At 42.3% G+C, this 19983-nt stretch overlaps 2 protein-coding genes across 5 annotated transcripts in view; both read right to left on the reverse strand.

The window, feature by feature from the left end:
* Positions 1–262: 262 nt before the first annotated feature.
* Positions 263–16484, reverse strand: mfsd14a2 (major facilitator superfamily domain containing 14A2). Its single transcript, XM_061838271.1, has 12 exons — positions 16129–16484; positions 13146–13241; positions 11111–11173; positions 10574–10701; positions 10376–10490; positions 8824–9042; positions 7386–7499; positions 6758–6829; positions 6563–6675; positions 4673–4770; positions 4421–4578; positions 263–3135 (listed from the first exon to the last, which is right to left on the reverse strand). The coding sequence occupies exons 1-12, from the start codon at positions 16210–16212 to the stop codon at positions 2923–2925; spliced, it is 1473 nt and encodes a 490-aa protein (XP_061694255.1). The 5' UTR covers positions 16213–16484; the 3' UTR covers positions 263–2922.
* Positions 16485–17111: 627 nt separating this feature from the next.
* The window catches only part of myo9b (myosin IXb), a 34511-nt gene continuing 31639 nt past the window's right edge, over positions 17112–19983 (reverse strand). The window contains exon 42 of one of the 4 annotated variants that reach the window (XM_061838267.1): positions 17112–19259. In XM_061838267.1, coding sequence (XP_061694251.1) covers positions 19054–19259 — 206 coding nt within the window. In that variant the 3' untranslated portion in view covers positions 17112–19053. The remainder of the gene's footprint in view (positions 19260–19983) is intronic. The other 3 variants (XM_061838265.1, XM_061838269.1, XM_061838270.1) reach the window with 3 other exon arrangements.

The raw sequence follows: 19983 nt of genomic DNA on the forward strand, positions 1-19983 counted from the left end.
CAAATAAATCGTTAAAAAAAATCCTACATTGTGATTTCTGGATTTTTCTTTTTAGATGATCTCTATCAGAGTGGACATGCACCTACGATAAGTGGGAGAACTCGCAATATAGCAGGGTGTTCAAATACTTATTTTCTTCACTGTATATTTGTTGAAATAAAGCAACTTTTATTTGAAACAATCATTTTTTTTATAAAAAGGAAATTAAAGAAAAAAAATACCATCTTTAAACCCAGAACAAAGTCAAACAGAATCGCCCAAGTTGTACAATAAACCTTTAATAAATAGCTTCATTAGTTTCCCATATTTACATCATAACCACCTCGACTTTAAATGTCGCCATTACTCGTTTTCTTGGCTAATTTTAGGCACACAGAGAAAGAGGGAGGGGCGGGGGGGGGGGTGAGTTTTCATATTCCATTTCTTTGTCGTACGTTCAAATGTGCAATCAGAACCACCCATACTGAGAAAGAAGAAAAAAAAAAAAGGGGGGAGGGGGGGGGGATTCCAAAATAATTTTTAGGTCACTTATACAGTCTGCTCAGGCTGAACAATTTACACTGTGTAGCGCCGAATATACATTTTAGTCCAGTATATGATAAATAAAACTAAATTACCGTCTTCTAACATCCCCTTTTAGTTATGCTTAAAAAAAGTGAAAAAAATATTATATAGCGGGCTGCAACAAACTGGGGGTCCATAGAATGCCCCTCCCCCCGCTGCACAGTTCATCTTAGAACGTGGACCCGAAGAAGAATAATGTGCGTTTAAAACAAAAATGTCACCAACCAAAGTGAAATGCTTGTCATGTGAAAGGAAATAGATGTCTGATTTTTTTCAATCATTACTAAAAAAAAACAAAACATTTTTTTAAAAGGCTATACATATTTATAGAGATTTAAAAAAAAGTCTTACATCAGCAGCAAACAAATTAAGACAAAACAAAAAAGCAAAAAATAAAATTGGCACAAATGTCAAACATGGCTGGCGAGTGACTTTGAAATGCACTTGAAACTTTTACACTGACACAAAAACAATAGAGGTTAATGAAGCTGGAGAGAAAATGCCGCCGCAAGAAATATGATAACTTAAAAGAAGCAACAATAGCCTGTGACACATTTTTTTTAACACATTTGAGTGACATCACGCTTAACTGAGTCGAGTTTGAGAGCGACGGTTCCCAATCTGGGAATTGTGGGCCTAAAAAGAGGTCCACAGTCCATTTTTTTCAGGCCGGGGAGGAGTTTACAGTATATGTCCATATATATAGCAATAAGACAAAATTTTAATGTGCATTGAGCCGATATGCACAAAATATAACCTGTGATGGAGACGAGGAAGGACGTAGTTGGAAATTGAGGTGCGAAATTGAGACGGGAGGGATGAAGTGGGGCGAGATCAAAATGAAAGGCAACAAGATGGGGGGGGGGGGGGAATGTGAGATGCCATAGGAGGAGGAAGTCGAAATTAAAAGACAAGGAAGTTGGGGGGTGGAATTGAGGAAGTGGGGCAAATTCAGGTACACGGGGTAAAAGTGAGAAATCAGGGAAATGAAAGATGGCAAGCAGGAAGTGAGGGTAAAAAAAAACAAAAACAAAAACATGTTTTGGGGGCTCCGATGGGAGCGATATGATCAGATTACAGCGCCTTGTCAGACCGCGGTCGTCATACAGGTTACGTAATATCCATAGAAATCTATATACTATATTTATCCGAAGTCACTTCAAGGCAACGTTTGTGGAATTTAAAAAAACAAAAACAAAAAAAGTGGAGAAAACAACAAATTGTACAGTCGGCGTGTGCGTGTGATGAGAATGAATGGCAACAGCAAGGCTGCAAAATGAGGGAAATTGCAAAAACCTTCCACGGGGAATTGATAAAAAATTGACACACAATGATGGCCGCCACTTAGTAGGGATCGTAAATATGGTTGGGGAAATGATATTTGAGCATCCCGGCTAAAGCGAAGTCATGTTGAATAAACCGCGTGGCATGAAACGCTTTAAGGCGAAGCTTAAAAAGTTGGAAAGATGAGTTTTCATTTTCATGTTTTATCAAATGGGACTTTTGGTACTTGGTGTGGATTTCGTTACATTTGGAATGGATTTGAGGACAAGACCACGTTCACATTTTTTGCTCTTCTGTGAAAATTTGGCTGATTCAATAACTCAAAAGTTATCTGTTGAAATATCCATCCACTTTCTTCGCCGCTTATCCTCACGAGGGTCGCGGAGAGTGCTGGAGCCTATCCCAGCTGTCGACGTGCAAGAGGCGGGGTACACCATGAACTGGTCGCCAGCCAATCACGGGGAACATCAAGACAAACAACCAATCACATTCACAATCACACCGAGGGGCAATTTAGTGTCCAATTAATGTCGCGTGTTTTTCGGGATGTGGGAGGAAACCGGAGTGACCTGGATGGAGAAAACCCACGCAGGAAAGGGGAGAACATGAAAACTCCACACAGGTGGGTGCGGGATTGAGCCCGGGACCTCGGAACTGTGAGGCCAACAATTTACCAGCTTCTCCGTGGTGCCGCCCTGTTGAAATCCATTTTTTTTCGTTAATTGTATAGAATATCCCTTTTATGGCATTGATGTCTTTTGACAAAACTAAACGCAATTTATGCTTATCACTTCCATAATTCCCCATCTAAACACCCCACGGAAAGTTCACCGGGAATTTTCCAGCCGTTTGCGACCCTGGTAAGCAGTGATGACGAAAAAGAAGGAAGAGAGCTTGAAGCTGATCCGAGTGGTTTCTACAGTGGTTTGCGTTCCCGGATCCCCGGTAAAGTTTGTCCCCCACCCCACCCCCCTCCCCGACTGGCAGCATGTGACGAGTTACAGGTAACAGATTGAAACCCCACCACCACCCCTCACACACACACACACAAAAAGTTCAAAATGTGGTTCGAGGTTATACGCTGCTGTCGTCCAGCAGAGGTTCTTTCCCCTCGGCCCCGCTGCCCTGCGGACTGTGCGAGTGGCTCTGAGCCCCGTTGCTGTGCTTCTTGTAGGCGCCCGGGCGAGCGCCGGGCCCCGTGTGCTCGGGGATGAACAGCGCCACCAGCAGGGAGAGCAGCACTGAGCAAGCGCCAAAGAGGAAGGGAGGCCCTGGGATGATGGCGCTCTGAAAGGAGGGACGGCGACAGGCACATTAGCTCCACGAGATGGCGACGTGGGGCCGAAGGCTTGTTTACCAACAATGTTTTGGTAGCCGTGTCCAAATTGAGAAAGCAAACAAAAGTCTCAAGAAAAAATATGAGTCAAACATCTTGATTAGCTAGTTATTGTTTTTATTCCCCCTCCTGCGGTTCACTCGACGCACTAAAGTCGACATCTTCCTTATCGGAGTTGAAAAGCCTCGGAAAGTCTTTGAACCGTTGGGCTCCAACAAATTCTTGTTCTACATTTAAAATTATAGTCTCGCGACAAAAATATAATCTTGCCACATCGTTAAATATGCCGCACGGTTCACATCGCAGGAAAAAATTTGCGGCTTGTCGCCTGGAAATTATATTACCGTAATTGGTTAGGCGACTTTTTTCCCCCACACGATTTCAACTCTGTGGTTTATGCGGTGATGCGGCTAATTTGTGCATTTTTTTTTTTCCTAACGGCCGCAAGGGGGGACTTGAGTGGAAAAGGTAAGCATGAGACCGGTGGAATATGTGTGCCGAGGAAATGGCTTTTACTGGCCCTGTTAGCGCTGTGCTAGCGTGTTGCTGCTATGTTACTGTCGTGTCTCAGTGATATTTACTGGTAAGTTTTATTTTAATCGGTCCTGTTAGCATTAGCGCTAGCTTTAGCGGTTAAACTCTTTCTGTGTGCAGTCTTTCTTTGTACATACCTTGTGTTTCAATCTGGGCATACGTATGTACCAAATGGTATTTCCTTTACAAATGTACTCGGTGAGGCTTGTAACCAGGTGCGCTCTGTAGGCCGGGAATTACGGTGCTTTAAGTATCATACGAGCGGGCGACAAGATGTTACTGAGCCTTGCAAGCTAGTGCTAATGGTTGTGTGTAAAAATGCTAATGTCCCGTTGAATACATGATCTGACCAGAGCAGTTATTTCCTACCTTTATGGACCAAAGGCACAAAACTGTACAGATGAAAAAGTCTCAAAACTGTTTTGGCTATTTTGAGGGGTACTTTAAAGTCTGTTATTAAGAGGCCCCATATCTCAGTGGTTAGAGGATTGGTTTGGTAAGCCAGGGGTCAAGAGGTCGTATCTCAATGGGGCCTCCACTCCCCGAGAGGGGTTGCGTCACGAAGGGATCCGGCGTAAAAAACCGCGCTAGACAAATATGAGCGTTCATCTGAGATGTCACGCAGTGGCGATCCCTAACGGGACAAGCCGAAAGAAACTTTTACTTTCAAGTCTGTTATTTCTATTCCCTGCTCGTACCCACCTCATCCGTTGGGTTGGCCATGTTGGGCTTTCCGCCTTTCTCCGAGACGTCCGCGTCGGTCAGCTCCACGTGGAAAAGGTAGAAGACGAAGCCGTAGAGCGCCGGGCCCAGGCCGTTGCACAGGCCCCGGATGCCCGTGATCATGCCCTGGACCACGCCTGCGGGGGTGAAAACAATGGTAAACAAACAGACGGGGTGGGGAGCGTCACCAATTGCTGTATCCTGTGAACGACTTCAGTTGTGTTGACTCACCTTGTTGGTCTGGGTCGGCGTTCCGAGACACAATAGCGCTGATAGCGGGGAACGTGATGCTTGACATGGCTGCGACGGCGCCAGCGGCCCACATCATCCTGAAACACAAGAGGATTGCGACATGACATGACAGCTAATAAGACACTTTATTAGATACTTTCGGCACAATTGCGGCTACATCTGTCCACAGAGTTATTGATATAACTGTTGCGATCCAAAACAGCAGCAATTACAATAAGTTCCATAAATATTATGACCAATGACTGGATGAACAAGTTAACGTGGCTCCAAGATAAGGATCAGAAATGCACCCAGGTGAGCAATTACTGTGGTCAGGTTAATGTAAGAATTGCATTTGTTGATGTACTCAATGTTGGGGTTTCCCTGGGCGCTCCGGTTTCCTCCCACACAATCAAAACATGCATTAATGGGGGACTCGAAATTGCCCTTAAGTGTGATTGTTTGTTTCTATGCGGCGTGTGATTGGCTGGAAACCAGTTCAAGGTGGACCCCGCCTGCTGTCTGAAGTTAGCTGGGCTAGGCTCTAAGCACTCCTGCGACGCTTGTGTGGATAAGCAACTCAGAAGCGATGGCTGATGGATAGATGATTTATACAATGCCTCCCCCTGGTGGCAATAGCCGACATTATAACAACAACAGCAAAGTTACTTTGAAACAATACTTTTAAATGTTACAATTTTTTTACGTGCTTTGAATCATGTAAAGCACACCGAGTTATGTTACGTACGAAATTAATTATACACAGACGTGATTTGACTGAATGAAAAGCGACTGAAAAATAATCAGGGGGTCTGGGGGCTGCAAGCGTGATCAAAAGATGATCACCAATTTTAACGTGCAAGTTTTAAGAATTATATTATGAAGGAAATATATCTAGTACACCTACAAATACATTTTATTCTGTTTTCAAAATGTACACAATATGATTGTTCACTATTTAGGGACAAACCTTTACCCCAAAAAAAATGACATTCAAATACAAATTCAACCGAGTAAACTACGAAATTGAATTCAGATTTGCATCATGGCATGCAAGCGTGCTTTCATTGCGTGTGTATCGTATCAATTCAAAAATGTTTTAAATTCTTGTTTTGATGAATGATTGAAACGCATTAGTTTTATTAATTCTTAACATCATGTGTCGTTATCAGTAAAGAAGATAGATTTTGCGAATGTAGTCGCTTAACAGAGTGGTAACTTCCTTCTTTCCAACGGCATCGACAATTGCTTGTTCCGTCCAATCCCATCGGACCTTATTTTTTTACATATCTATCAATTTCTTTCACTCGAGAGGCGTCCTTCCTCTTGAGCACCGTCATCACGATCACTTGAAAACGGCCCCGTGATCTGCCTCGTATACAATGAGCGTTTTCATTGGTCAGGAGGAACACATTCGACCAATCAACAGACGTGTATCTAATCTTCTACCTTGCTCGCAAAAGTCGAACCGGAATTTGAACGAGGGTGGATTCTGGCATGGGGTACGGTCAGAATATTAGAGAAAAACTGAAGTTTATAAAGTTTTTTTTTTTTTTTTTTTTTTTTAATCAACACAATTTAAAAGGACGGATTACCACCTATAAACGGAAATATCACGTCTGTATATATAAACATTTGCTTTGCTTCAATGCATCTTGGTACCAAAGAACAACGTTGAAGCGAGGAGAAGACAGGCCAACGGCGCACGTAATCGAAAAGTAGTGCTAGGTCGCCAACTTGTGGTATTCGTAGGCAATTTGAAACTTTTTTTGGGGTGGCATCAACCACTCAAATTTTCTATATGCGCAGTAGGTCACGGTTCCTCACCCCTTATGATGGATGGTACAGCGCACACAAGAAAACAGGGAGGGCCTGTTGACGTTCACTTACCAGGGCTGCGAGCCGAAGCCATACCAGGCCAGCTGCAGGATCTGAAAGCCGAGGCCCAGCAGGATGGTGTTCTTGTTCCCGATGGAGCGCATCAGGATGCCCAGCACCACAGTCTACTTGACAAACACACAAAGGTCAGCCAGGGGAACACACGTGACCTGACTCAAACTAATAAGACTACTGATTACTGCCGACCTGAGCTAATATGGAGAGGATCCCCACTACGGCGATGAAGGCGGCCACAGTCTCCGATGAGAAGCGGATGACCTGATGAGTGTTTGGATTAAAAAAAAAAGTCAGAGGGTGTTGTGTCAACCTTGTTTGTTGACTTCATCAATAACAGCTACGACAACATCACCAGCCGCAACATTAGCTTGTCAACTCGTATATTTGGGCCACAAACACTGGCATTTGTCAAACTTAGAGGACACGCGAAAGCCTTCGGGCACGTGTGTGAGCGCACTTCAGGCTGGTTCAACCAGTTTATGGAACGCTATTTGCATAAACTGACGTGGACAAAGATGCTGGAACCTCAAAAGTAGGTGGAAGGATCGGCTTGCGTAAATTGACACTTTAATTAATTGTGGGATTTTTCTTCAGCTGAGCCTTCAATGAATTACTTTTATTTAAAGTAAAATTAGAAATATTTATTACTGAATCCCAAAATGGGAGTGTAATGATTTAATTCCGTTTATGTAACGTGGGTTTGCTGGTTTGAAAGACAACGTGTCCTCAGCTCTTCTGTACTACATTTGCCTTCACAAGTGTCACCCAAGTATCTACGCCCAATGATGATCTCAATTGGGTGTTGCGGACGAGTTACCTGTCTGAGATAGAGGAAGAAGCTTGAGTACTGGCCCGCCTCGGGGAGGTAGGAGAGAAACACTGTGATGCAGATGAGCAGCACCGTCGAGTCCTGGCCCACTTTGCGTAGAGACTGAAAGGCGATAACGGCAACAATGACTCCAGCGTTCGCACATTTGCAGCAAAAACTCCGCATCAGTATAAATTTATCAACGCACTTTTTAGCCATCGTATACAAGATAATATTTGTTGTACACAATTTTTTTTTTTTATGTTCTTGAATAAAAGTTCCTACAAGATTATTTTTTGTTGCTGGTAATATAAAAAAGTGAATGCAACAGTTGTAATTTTTTTTTTTTTTGGGGGGGGGAGATTTTTTTTTTTTTTTTAAATGAAATTTGACGAAAGTAACATTTTCTAAACTTAAAAAAAACAGTCACAAAATTGGGCCGTTTCTCATTTTGTGAACAATTTTGTGAGATTATTTCAATTAAATTTGCTCACGGAATATGGTATTAAGATTGTGAAAGTGTTTTATTTTCAAGTATAAAATGTTCACAAAGGAAAGATTATATAAAAATGTTTTAAATAATGGTCCATTTATTGGACAATTAAAAAAAAGTCAATTTTAATCCATCAATTTTCTTAGCCGCTTATCCTCACAAGGGTCGCGGGGAGTGCTGGAGCCAATCCCAGCTGTCAACAGGCAGGAGGCGGGGGACACCCTGAACTGGTTGCCAGCCAATCGCAGGGCACATGGAGACAAACAGCCGCACTCACAATCACACCCTGCTGCAATTTAGACTGTCCAATTAATGTTGCATGTTTTTGGGATGTGGGAGGAAACCGGAGTGCCCGGAGAAAACCCACGCAGGCACTGTGAAAACGTGCAAACTCCACACAGGTGGCGCTGGGATCGAAGCCGGGACCTTAGAACTGTGAGGCTAACGTTTTACCAGCTGATCCACCACGCCGCCACAATGAATAAATAAATTTTTTTTATCATGGAACAAGATTATAACAGGAAAAATATACTGTAATAGGGAAAAACATAACCCAAAAAATAATGTTTTTTTTAATTGTAATAATTGTCAATATTTATGATTTTAAAATGAAATTGGTCCTTTATTTTTTTTTTTTTAATTGTATAATAAAATCTGCCCAAGCGACATTCACAAAACTTAATATTTTATTCATAAAATTAAAATTGGCCATGTAAAAATATTGCATTTTTAGTTAACATTTTTTGGGAGGGGTGGGGGGGTTGGGGCAGAATTATGTGCACTGAGAAATGTGCACCAGAAATTCATTTATCCTTTAATCGCTCATCTCTCAACGTTAACCCATATTAAATTACACAACTAACCACGCCAAAGCTGTCCTTAATTTATTTTGAACAACATGTACGTCGTTGTTTTGCTTTTTTATATTTATTTGTGTTAAAAATTGTGACTCACGGCGAAAGGATCGGCCTGTTCCCATGAGATGGGCGCGCCCCACGACGCCGGGCGCATTTTCTCCGGAAGCGACTCGGGCACGGCTACCAGGATGAAGCAGATGTCCAGCAGCGCAATGGCCGTGGCCAGGATCACCACCAGGGTGTCCCCGTAGGCCACCGACAGGTAGGCGCCGATGGCCGGGCTGGTGACCAGGCTCGCGGCGAATGTGGCTGACACCTGAGGGAAAAGAGTGTGGCGCAAACACAAAAAAGAAAAAAAGTTGTTAGGTGGAGTGATATTTTTGTGCCTTGCTTTTCATAGTGGTTGTGCAAACCTGTTTGTTTACTTGCTTGGGTTCAAGCCAAATCATTAAGTTTTCTTCCACCCATAATGAGTGGCCAATCGAACACCAAGCATACACCTTAGCGTTGTCATTTCTACCTTATACAAGTCTATTATACCAATGTTTTGCAACATTTATTAACCCCAGGCACACATTTTACGTAACAAAAAACCTCAGGGTCCAAACTAGCAATGTCACAAGAACTGTGAATACCACAATAATCATGACAGCTAAATGTACTTCCAAGTCTAAAAATCTGGGCCTGTTTTCAACATTTGAGTCAACACAAAGATAATATACTTGCACGAAGTCATGACTTGTCCCATCTTATGAATCCCAAAAAGGATTGTTTTTACTTCTGCCATTTTATGGAAGAGCATTTACCGTAATACCCGTCCTACAGAGCGCACCTGGTTATAAGCCTCACCCAGTACATTTGTAAAGTAAATACCATTTGGTACATACATACGCTGCAGCCGTGTAAAACCCACAAGTGCCCACATTGAAACATGAGGTATTTGCAAAGAAAGACGGTACACAGAACGTTTAACCGCTAGTGCTAACATTGTCAGTAAAAATAAAACTTACCGGTAAATACCACTACGTAAATATCAGAGTTAACGCTAGAGCCGCGCTAAGCGGGCCGGTTGAAAAAAAATAACATACCGGTAAAAATCACCAAGACACGGCAGTAACACGCTAGTGCAGCGCTAACAGGGCCGGACCGGTAAAAAGTCACTTCCTCGGCACATATATTCGGTCTCACTTTTACCTTTTCCGCACGAGTGCTCCCTCTCGGCAGTCAGAAAAAATGCACAAATTAGTCGCATCGCCGCATAAACTGCAGAGTTGAAAGCGTGTGAAAAAAATGTCACAGCTTATAGGTCGGAAATTACGGTAATGGTTTTGCCTGTCTCTATAGGTCGCTAGTATAGATAGGTGAACAAAGATATACCATTTTTTCCGGACAACAAGCCGGTACTTTTTTTTTTTTTTTTTTTTGCGAACCCTGCGGCAGATTGAACGTTTCGATTAAAATTTCATTTTTTTTGTCGCTAGAGGCTATGAGTTTAAAAATACAACAAAAACTTGCTAGAATGAAACCTTAGTGACACCACCCACAAATAAATCATTAAATACGCCTGAGAAAAGCAGCGGGTTGTCGTCTCAAAAATATATCTTTGAAAAGGAAGAATATTTGAATCAGATCTCACTGGATTTCCTTACCAAGCCGTACGCCGTGCTCCTCTCGTGTTCCTGCGTGATGTCGGCCACATACGCAAAGATGACAGAGAAGGTGACGGCGAAGACGCCTGACATGGAAATGACGGCAAAGTACCACCTGAAGGAAAAAGCCGGGTCAGAGCGAGATTGACATTGGGTGGTCCGGCGTCACCTGTCATCCTTATGAACCCACTCACTTACCAAGGGCTGATCTTCATCAGCGGGATGGGGGCGCATGTGAAGAAGACAGTGAGCAGCAGGAAGGACTTACGACCCCAAACGTCCGACAAGGCCCCGATGAGCGGCGCGCTGAGAAATGACAACAGACCCTGTGGACAAGCAGAGACGGATAAGTCAACTGATAAGACATGATAAATTGTATATTCATCTCATATTTTGGGAAGTACTTGTAAAAAATATAGGTTTTATAAATGTTTCTAGCATTTGTGCATTTTTTTCTAACATTTGACTTAATAATTTGAAGATGTGTATTTTTCCATCTAATCTTTCTGTAATATTTGAGTATTTTGGGGGGATATTTTTGCATTTCAGACTGCACAAGTGTCCCTAAAGTTTTGACTCGAGCCCCTCTGAAGCAAATCCCCGACACCTTTCATGTAGCAAATTGCCGATAACAGCCTTGCTTTGATAACGGGCGATGTAAAATTTTCATCGCGTTTATTTCTGATCTCAAAATATTGGTAGAATCCTTTGTTCTTTCGTGCACACGTTGCTTACCTTGACGCCATGGATGAGGCCATTCATCAGGAATGTGTGGCGGGGGAATGTCTGGTGCAATACCTGCAAAACAATAATCAGAAAACGCAACGTGAACGCAAGATTGAAGTAGGGAACAAATAAAATAAAGACACAAATAGGAAAGGTGGAGGGTTAAGTGGAGTTCAAATCAATGGTCGCACAGTTTAGAGTCCACACGTTGTTACGTGTGCTGCGTAGTTTGCTGCACTGCTGTTGCGTTATCTTGTGGCTTTAAGGCACACAAGTGCTGTGGGAATCCAAATAAGTGTGTAACATAAAGGCTAGAATAATTAAAATACGTTAGGAAGAAAACAACAGTGAAATGAAAATATTAAATAACTTACAATATAAATGATAAATAGTATGAGTTTAAATCTGAAAAATACATGACAGTAATGACTAAATTAAAATAAATACATAAAATGAAATGACTTAAATAAAATAAATATGTATGACAATCCTGGTTTAAGGTGTAAATAAAAGTAACATTAAAAATGAAAATTAAATCTAAGCTATTAAAAGTTTATAAAAAAAAATGGTACAAAAACCAAAACAAAACAGGTAAATACATTCTATAAATTGAATGAAAGTAAACCATGACTAACCCGGCAAGGAAAAAGGTATGGCCCAAAAAAAGACATCAAATTGACAGCGCATACAATACAAACAAATTGAGTTACTGGTATGATTTGCAACATCTCATAAAATCGGCAAAATGTTTCCTCATTATTTTCCAAAGTGAAAGCGGATGATTCCAAATGTCTTATTTGTGTTTTTAATCAAACAATGAGATAATCATTCTGCTTTCGAAGAGGACTTCAGAAGTATGAAAATATCTACTACTGAGAGGCCGAAATTATGAAGATAGACAAATTTGAGTTAAACTCGAACTCTAAACGGTTTATCAATTATCCAAATAGGATGCAATTAATCAGATAATTGATCGTCAATTAATTATTTCGTGCAACTGAAGAAAAATGTAACAAACTATGTTGATATGGCACAAATTAATAAAAAAGAAATTAAAATACTGTATAGATAAATTACATGACTAAATTAAGAAAATCATACACCGTTTATAAAATTTAATGAACTTTACACGCATTAATCTGGCTTGAGCGAAATAGAAAAAGAGCAAAACAGCAACAAAATGAGTAAAACAAGTCATATGAAAAAGGAAATATTGAAAATTAACTAAAAAAAAAAAGGGAAACAAATAATAGACATAAATTTGAAAAAAATAGATACAAATTAAAACAAGTCTGAGCCCGCAACAACAGGATGTCGATTGTGTTCTCAGTAAATATTGGAAAGAAGCCCTCATCGCCCCCGAGTGAAGGTTGTTGTTGGAGATGGATGCGAAAGACACAAAAAAGGCCCACTTGCCGGCTGCGCGCGCCTTGTGATTGGCTCGCGGTCTCAATTACATACATACAGTTTTTTCGAGGGGAGGTGAGAAGGTAATAGCAGGAGGCACTAACCCCGAACAACAGTAAAAGTAAGTTTCTTTCGGCTTGTCCCTTTCGGGGTCGCCACAGCGTGTCATCTCAGATGAACGCACATATGTTTGGCACAATTTTTACGCCGGATGCCCTTCCTGACGCAACCCTTCTCAGGGAGTGGAGGCCCCAGTGGGATACGAACCCACAACCCCTGGTTTATCAAACCAGTGCTCTAACCACTGAGCTACAGTAATCGTCAACAATTATGTTTGTGGTTACAAGGTGACTTGATTAGTATAAGAGTGACAACACTTTGCTTGCTTGTCAGAAGACGTCGTTTTACTGCATTCTATTCATTCCTTACTTCTTTATACCCGGCAAATAACTACAACTAATTGGATGTTCGTCATGATGTGCCCGCTTTAGGATTAGGGAGACAGCATCGTCATCGTCAGAAGATATTTTGTTACTGGATGGCCTTCCTGTGTTTAGTTTGTACTTTCTTCAATTTGGAATTTGGAAAAAAAAAAATGAGAAAAGACAGCTACCACGAAGCCCAGCGGTGGCCTTACCGTGAGCATGGGGGTGGTGAGCAGACCCCACGCAAAAAACTCCAGGAAGATGACCACCACGGCGTGGTAAACACTGGGCTCGCCGATTCCCTGAGGCTGCGTGGATACGTGGAAAGGACAGAGGGAAAAAAACAACACTTAGCAAATTCACTTCATTGTAGCCTAATTTCACAGCGGTTGGCTGAAAGGAATTCATGAGCCTAATAAAAAAGAATTCATAAAAAAAAAAAAAATAGAAATGTTACACATCTAAAAACATTCACAGTAAATCAATTGCTAACTTAATGAGCTATGACCCAAAAGTAATAATAATAATAATAATAAGCATATCATGTTTTTGTATTCTATCACCCCACGCCCCTGGTTAATACAATGATTTTATCTATTATTAATCTATAATCAATGCTCACTTCTTAATTTTATTAAAATGATAATTAAGGGGCAACCCGGTGGATCAGCTAGTAAAGCGTTGGCCTCACAGTTCTGAGGTCCCGGGTTCAATCCCGGCCCCACTTGTGTGGAGTTTGCATGTTCTCCCCGTGCCTGTGTGGGTTTCCTCCAGGGCACTCCGGTTTCCTTCCCACATCCCAAAAACATGCAACATTAATGGGACACTCTAAATTGTCCAGAGGTGTGATTGTGAGTGCGGCTGTTTGTCTCTCTGTGCCCTGTGATTGGCTGGCAACCAGTTCAGGGTGTACCCCGCCTCCTGCCCATTGACAGCTGGAATAAGCTCAAGCATTCCCCGCGACCCTCGTGAGGATGAACTGCTAAGAAAATGGATGGATGGACGATAATTAAGGAACTATATATCGAATAGACTGTTAAATATATTACCTCCACACTCAAGACACTAGCGGCTATTGAACCGGCCTGTGCGCTTGTCGCTCACGTAAATAACGCCTCCATCCACACTCACAATGCGTGTCAGCCTCCCGTCAATGGATGTTGCAGCATCCACATTAAATAATAATGGGCTGCTTTGCTATTCACTCGTGTGCGGGTTATAATGGAAGCCTGCGTAGCCGGGACAATCGGCATTATTGGAAGCGAGGGCCTCGCTGGAGTGGAGCCACAGCATTTCCGTTGTACTCTGCACACCAGAACGTCCTGACAGTCCAGATGTCTTCGTAAACACCCAGATCTGTTCATACATTAATCCACAAAACAATAATGCGTCAATTATACTACCTGTGCAATCTTTACCTTTGCTACTTGCATGAGATTTACAGCAGCCCGACTATAACCTGTGACATTTCACGGATTTACTGCACCACAGAAGCTCAAGAGAAAACAAGCGGCGGTGCAAAAGCAACTTCTGGCGGCATCGAAACAGCTGCTTACATAAGTGCCATTGGTGTATTTATAGTATTGCTAATAATCACCCTACCAAACATGTGAAACACACTAACTTATTAAAACACTGCAAATATATTTAAGTAGAGTGTGAGTGACTGGAAATGAGCTGTGGCCAAACGCAGATCTTGGGCAAGCATGTTTGTGCGTGCTGCTGTTCAATAAATGGTACACAAGTGCATCGGTAACTCTCTACTCTCCCACAAGAGGGTATTACTGCAAGTCTACTGAAACAAACAATGCAACTTGTACTGTTATTCAATGTTAAACTGGTGTGGTTGTACTTTATTTCTTCAAAATATCACAAATTATTTATGTTACACTCACTTTAAACCAACAAAGTCACAAAGCTAAAGACATTTTGCAGCCATATTGTATGAAATTAAATTTCACTGGGGCGGCACAGTGGCTCAGCTGGTGAAGCGTTGGCCTCACAGTTCTGAGAACCCAGGGTTCGATCCCAGCCCCACCTGTGTGGAGTTTGCATGTTCTCCCCCCGCCTGCGTGGGTTTTCTACGGGCACTCCGGTTTCCTCCCACATCCCAAAAACATGCAACATTAATTGGACACTCTAAAATGCCCTGCGATTGGCTGACAACCAGTTCAGGGCGTACCCGCCTCCTGCCCGTTGACAGCCGGGATAGGCTCCAGCACTCCCTGCAACCCTTGTGAGGATAAGCAGCAATGAAAACTGATGGATCGATGGATAAATTTGACTACTTTCAATTGTCATGGTCCTCCTCGGTTTCAAAGCCTTTTTGAGCATGTAAGATTTTGATTTCGTGTTTAAAAACATGAAGTATAAGTTTCAAAGGCAATTTTCAAGCGATAGTTTTTTTTTCTTTACTGTTTAAAACTTGCGTAAAAGTGGGTCGCTGTGGTTGTCGTGGGACAACGGGTGAGAACCACTGCTGTAAAACATTTATTCGTAAAGACTCAAAGCACACTTAAGGGGACATTTTTGGAAGAGTTTCCTCGTCTCTTGGTAGGAACTTTAGCCATAACTCCACTAATGTTTTGACAGCGAGCGTGCTAACTTAGCTAACAGACAACGACAGACCGCGATCTCCGTCTTGTCGTTTTCTCGTCGGTCATAAATGGTGAGCGAGTTCAAAGTTTCAAGATTGTCCCCCGAGTTGTGGATATACGTCGGCCACGACGTGTCTCGAAACTTGACGTATGCTCTGGGGTGCTAACGTGTAACCAATTAGCTTAGCATCTCCCATCACTTTCGCGGGTGGACTAAATTTGGTGAGCGAAACATCCGCCAGGGAGGGCGGTTGATCGTTTAGAGAGAAAACAACAACAACAAGCAGGGCTTGCTCGTCTGTGCGGAAGTTTTACTTCAGTTTAGAGGAGGGGAAAGCCCCAACAGTAGCCGAGTTGACGTGTAAAACCAACGGCAAACATACATCGCTAGGCCCGTCAGCTTAACGGTTAGCCGCCTGGCCGTGTTTCCACAGCGCCGGGCTAACGGTAAATATTAGCCCACTTTAAAAAACTATAACAAACGCGGTTGAACACAGAAGGGTTACTGTTACTTTGAAAATACAGTATAACATTTTTTTTTTTTTTTTTTTTTTGCAAGTGAAATCCATTTCCGGAAAAAAATAAATATTTAACTCACACTTCCTCCATCTTTTATGATAATTTTCTTGGCCAGAAGAATGCTGCGGTTGAGCCGCTTCTTCTTCTTTTTCTCCCCCGTCATTGTTCGCTTGTGCCCATCCTCGGCGGTCAGCGGCTTATCGTCATGGCGCCTCAATAACAAAACGAGTGGAACGATCCGCCGATGTCGACGGCTAAGCTCATTACACCCAGTCGAAGGCAAGATAGCGGCGAGCTAACTTGGACGGCGAGTCCTCATTCTCCACCACAGCGACACCACCTCGCTTCCGGCACTCTTCCGGAGACAAACGATTGCCCCGCCCCTTGTCCGAGCAGTCCAGGCCCAGCGATTGGTCGGCCCGGCAAATCGGCGCATCATTGGCCGAAAAGAAATCAGTCGGTTACGAGTGAAGCGGACCATCACGGGTACGTCCGGAAATGAACTCCGTGGTTGCTCTTTTACCCTCCGGAACATTCGGAAACTCCGCATGTGTCGTTAGACGCCAAGATAAATTCGACAAATACATGACACTTTGTTCCTACCTCCCATTTTCTTCGAAGTGAATATCAAAAGATTGTCCATTTTTTTTTTTTTTTTTTTTTTTAGCATAACCTGATCATAATGGTTTTAATCAGTGGTCTCAAACATGCGGCCCGCGAGCAATTTGCGGCCCCCACCTTAACATGACAGTATATTGGTCGTGCGGCCCTTGAGTTTTATATGGATGGCACTTTTGCAGTGTTGTGTGCGGAGCGGACCAATCGCAGTGGGGTAGATGGCTCGCTGGCGTGTGACATCGACTGAGCTTGATGCAAGCAGGGAAACAATTTTGAATGAGAAAGTTGCAACAGCGTTGCCAAGGAGACACACGAGTTGTAAACACCAGCGTCCTTCATCTTATTTTGTGTTTTAAAAAAGAAGTTTGAGAAGATACGATTGTTTTTAATATCTACTTTTAATTCCACATAAATCCATGTGCACTGAGGCTGTGGCCCAGCCTCAGGTAGACACCACCCCCAGGGGCCCCAAGTTAAATTGGAGACCCCTGGTTTAAATTATAATTTACAAGTCTGATAAATCTGTTCCAAAGAAAAGAGCCTGAGCCCGATTTATTTCTTTTACTTTTTACACGTAAAGCAGCAGATCTTTTTGAGACACATCGTCATTGGGCCCGTCCACTAAAGATTGTTGCAGAAACAGATGTTGACAGTAGTGTCATGTAACCCATGTAATTTTTATGGGATTTACATTAGCCTTATTTTGACCTATCCCAAATTGCATGGCATAGTATTATTTTAACGTGCATACGTTTTTATGCGATTTATGTCCGCTTGTGAAGCTTCTACGGCAGGGGTGTCAAACTCAATTTCACAGAGGGCCAAAATTTTAAATCGAACAAAGCCGCGGGCCAAGGCTGAACAAATGAACCTTCTAATACGGCACCAAACAGGTGGGACTGCCTCAGGGATCCGCAATGAGCCCCCTTCTTGTTTGCGGTAGTAATAGATAGGCTGACAGATTAGGTTAGACTGGAATCCGCTTGGACTACGATGTTATTGTGATCTGCAGTGAAAGCAGGGGAGGAGGGAGAGGAACAATTAGAAAAATGGAGGCTCGCACTGGAAAGGAATGACGATTAGCCGAAGTAAAACGGAATATATGTGCGTGAATGTGAGGGGAGGAGGAGGAGTGAAGCTCCACGGAGAAGCGATGGCGAGGGTGGATGACTTCAAATACTTGGGGTCAACAATACAGAGCAAATTTTGTCTGCAACTTTTATAGAGTTGACAGTTGTCTTATCTAAACACTTGCAACCTTGACATGATTTATTTTAATCTGTGCAAACGTTTAGATTTACAATGCTCAAACAGCTGCAACCTTTACAGGATTTACCGTTGTCCTGTCCTAACATATGTGTTTCGCCTGTTTTTTCAAATCTGTAATTTTTGGGATAGGATTTCTGATAGTTTTATCTTAACCTGTGTACCATTGATGGGTTTTCACAAGAGAAATTTGAATCATTTAGTGATAAATTGCTTTTTAGGTATGTCAATTAAGTGTTAATGTTCATTTTAACTACCGTATTTTCTGCACTGTAAGGCGCATCTAAGAGCCTTTAATTTTCTCAAAAGCGACAGTGCGCCTTATAATCAGGTGCGGCTTATATATGGATCAACATTGAGCCTTTAGCGCAGCCCATCTAATGGCTACATAACGTAACCCCAGCCTCTAACTGTACTGTCTATTCTATGCGCCTTATAATGTGGTGAACAAAGTTTTAAAATAAGCCCGTCATTGAAGGTGCGCTTTATAGTGCGGAAAATATGGTCCTCTAGTACGATGCAAGTGGCCAGTTTATTACAATAATCAGATCAAAAGTAATTAGCTTGCCATGGATGCTATTTATAGAAAATAGGCAAGCGTGCACATGTGGAAGAAAAATTGAAACAAGAAAATATCAGTCTGAAAAGCAACAATAGGTAAATTGTATCAGTCAAAGGGGGGAAAAAAAATCAGATGGAAATACAATGTACAATATGAACTTTTGTACAGTTACAAAGATTTTTTTGTTCGTATAATCGTAGCTCATACTTGGTCATAATTAGTATCTTGATAAAACGTGGAATGTACAATAAAACGGCAGTGGCGTCACGCTCAAAAAGGGTCGGGAAGTCTTCTGAGGACATGCGAAATTTGTTGGGAAAATAATACGATGCAAATGTTCATTATCCATTACTGCAGCAAATGTCTTTTGACGCATGAATTGTGTTCCGAATGGCACGTGTGGCCGCCTCAAATGTGCTGGCGGGGCTGTAGGTTGTCCATCCCAAATGTGACAGATTTTGGGGAAGTATGTGGAATCATCTATTAATATTTCCATCGCAGTGCCGGGTATCGGAAAATTCTAGAAGGCAAAAAGCGCACTCGGCGACGAGGTTGCCGTTAACTGGCCGTCGCCTTTCTCTCTTCCTCCACCTCTTCGTCAATGTAAGGAATGTCCAGGTTGTCAAAGCTTCCGCTGAACGCTTTGTTGCCGTCCGCGATAGGTGAAGCGACGAAGTACGCGGGCTTGACGACGTCTTCCGAAACGGGTCCGACGTTGCTCGTCGAGTCGACTGGCGAGTGCGCGCTTGTCTTTGCTGCAGTCACTGTACACCACAACGTTATACGACGTCAAGTCGACTGGAAAGTTACGGAAGGTCAGAAACGAATCGCTGGGATGAATGAAAGTGTGGATATTTAAAATCTCTCTCTCTCTCTCTCTCTCTATATATATATATATCTCCATCTATCTATTTTCTTAACCGCTTATCCTCACAAGGGTCACTGGGAGTGCTGGATCCACTCTGAGCTGTCAATGGGCAGCAGGCGGGGTACACCCTGAACTGGTTGCCAGCCAATCACATTCACAATCACACCTAAGGACAATTTAGGGTGTCCAATCAATGTTGCATCTTTTTGGGAATGTGGGAGGAAACCGGAGTGCCCGAAGAAAACCCGCACAGGGAGAACATGCAAACTCCACACAGGCTGGTCTGGGATCTTTCTTTCTTTCTCTCTCTCTCTCTCTCTCTCTCTCTCTCTCTTTCTCTCTCTCTATACACACACACGAGTGGTATATTCAAGAAAGAAAAAGTCATACATTTTTAAGAAAAGGGTCATCCAGTTTCAGGATGAAAGTTGTATTTGAGAAAAAAAAGCTCTACATTTTACATTTAGTATTTAGGAAAAAAAAAAATATATTCAGGAAAAGTTGTTTTTTTTTTTTTTTTTTTTAATTTTTCGAGGAAAAAGTTAAACTTGAAGAAAAAAGGTTTCATATTTTGAGAATAAAATGACAAAAGTCTTGTACTGCCCCCCAAAAAAGGTATG

The sequence above is a fragment of the Syngnathoides biaculeatus genome, chromosome 13 (assembly GCF_019802595.1).
Source record: "Syngnathoides biaculeatus isolate LvHL_M chromosome 13, ASM1980259v1, whole genome shotgun sequence".
Lineage (NCBI taxonomy): Eukaryota > Metazoa > Chordata > Actinopteri > Syngnathiformes > Syngnathidae > Syngnathoides > Syngnathoides biaculeatus.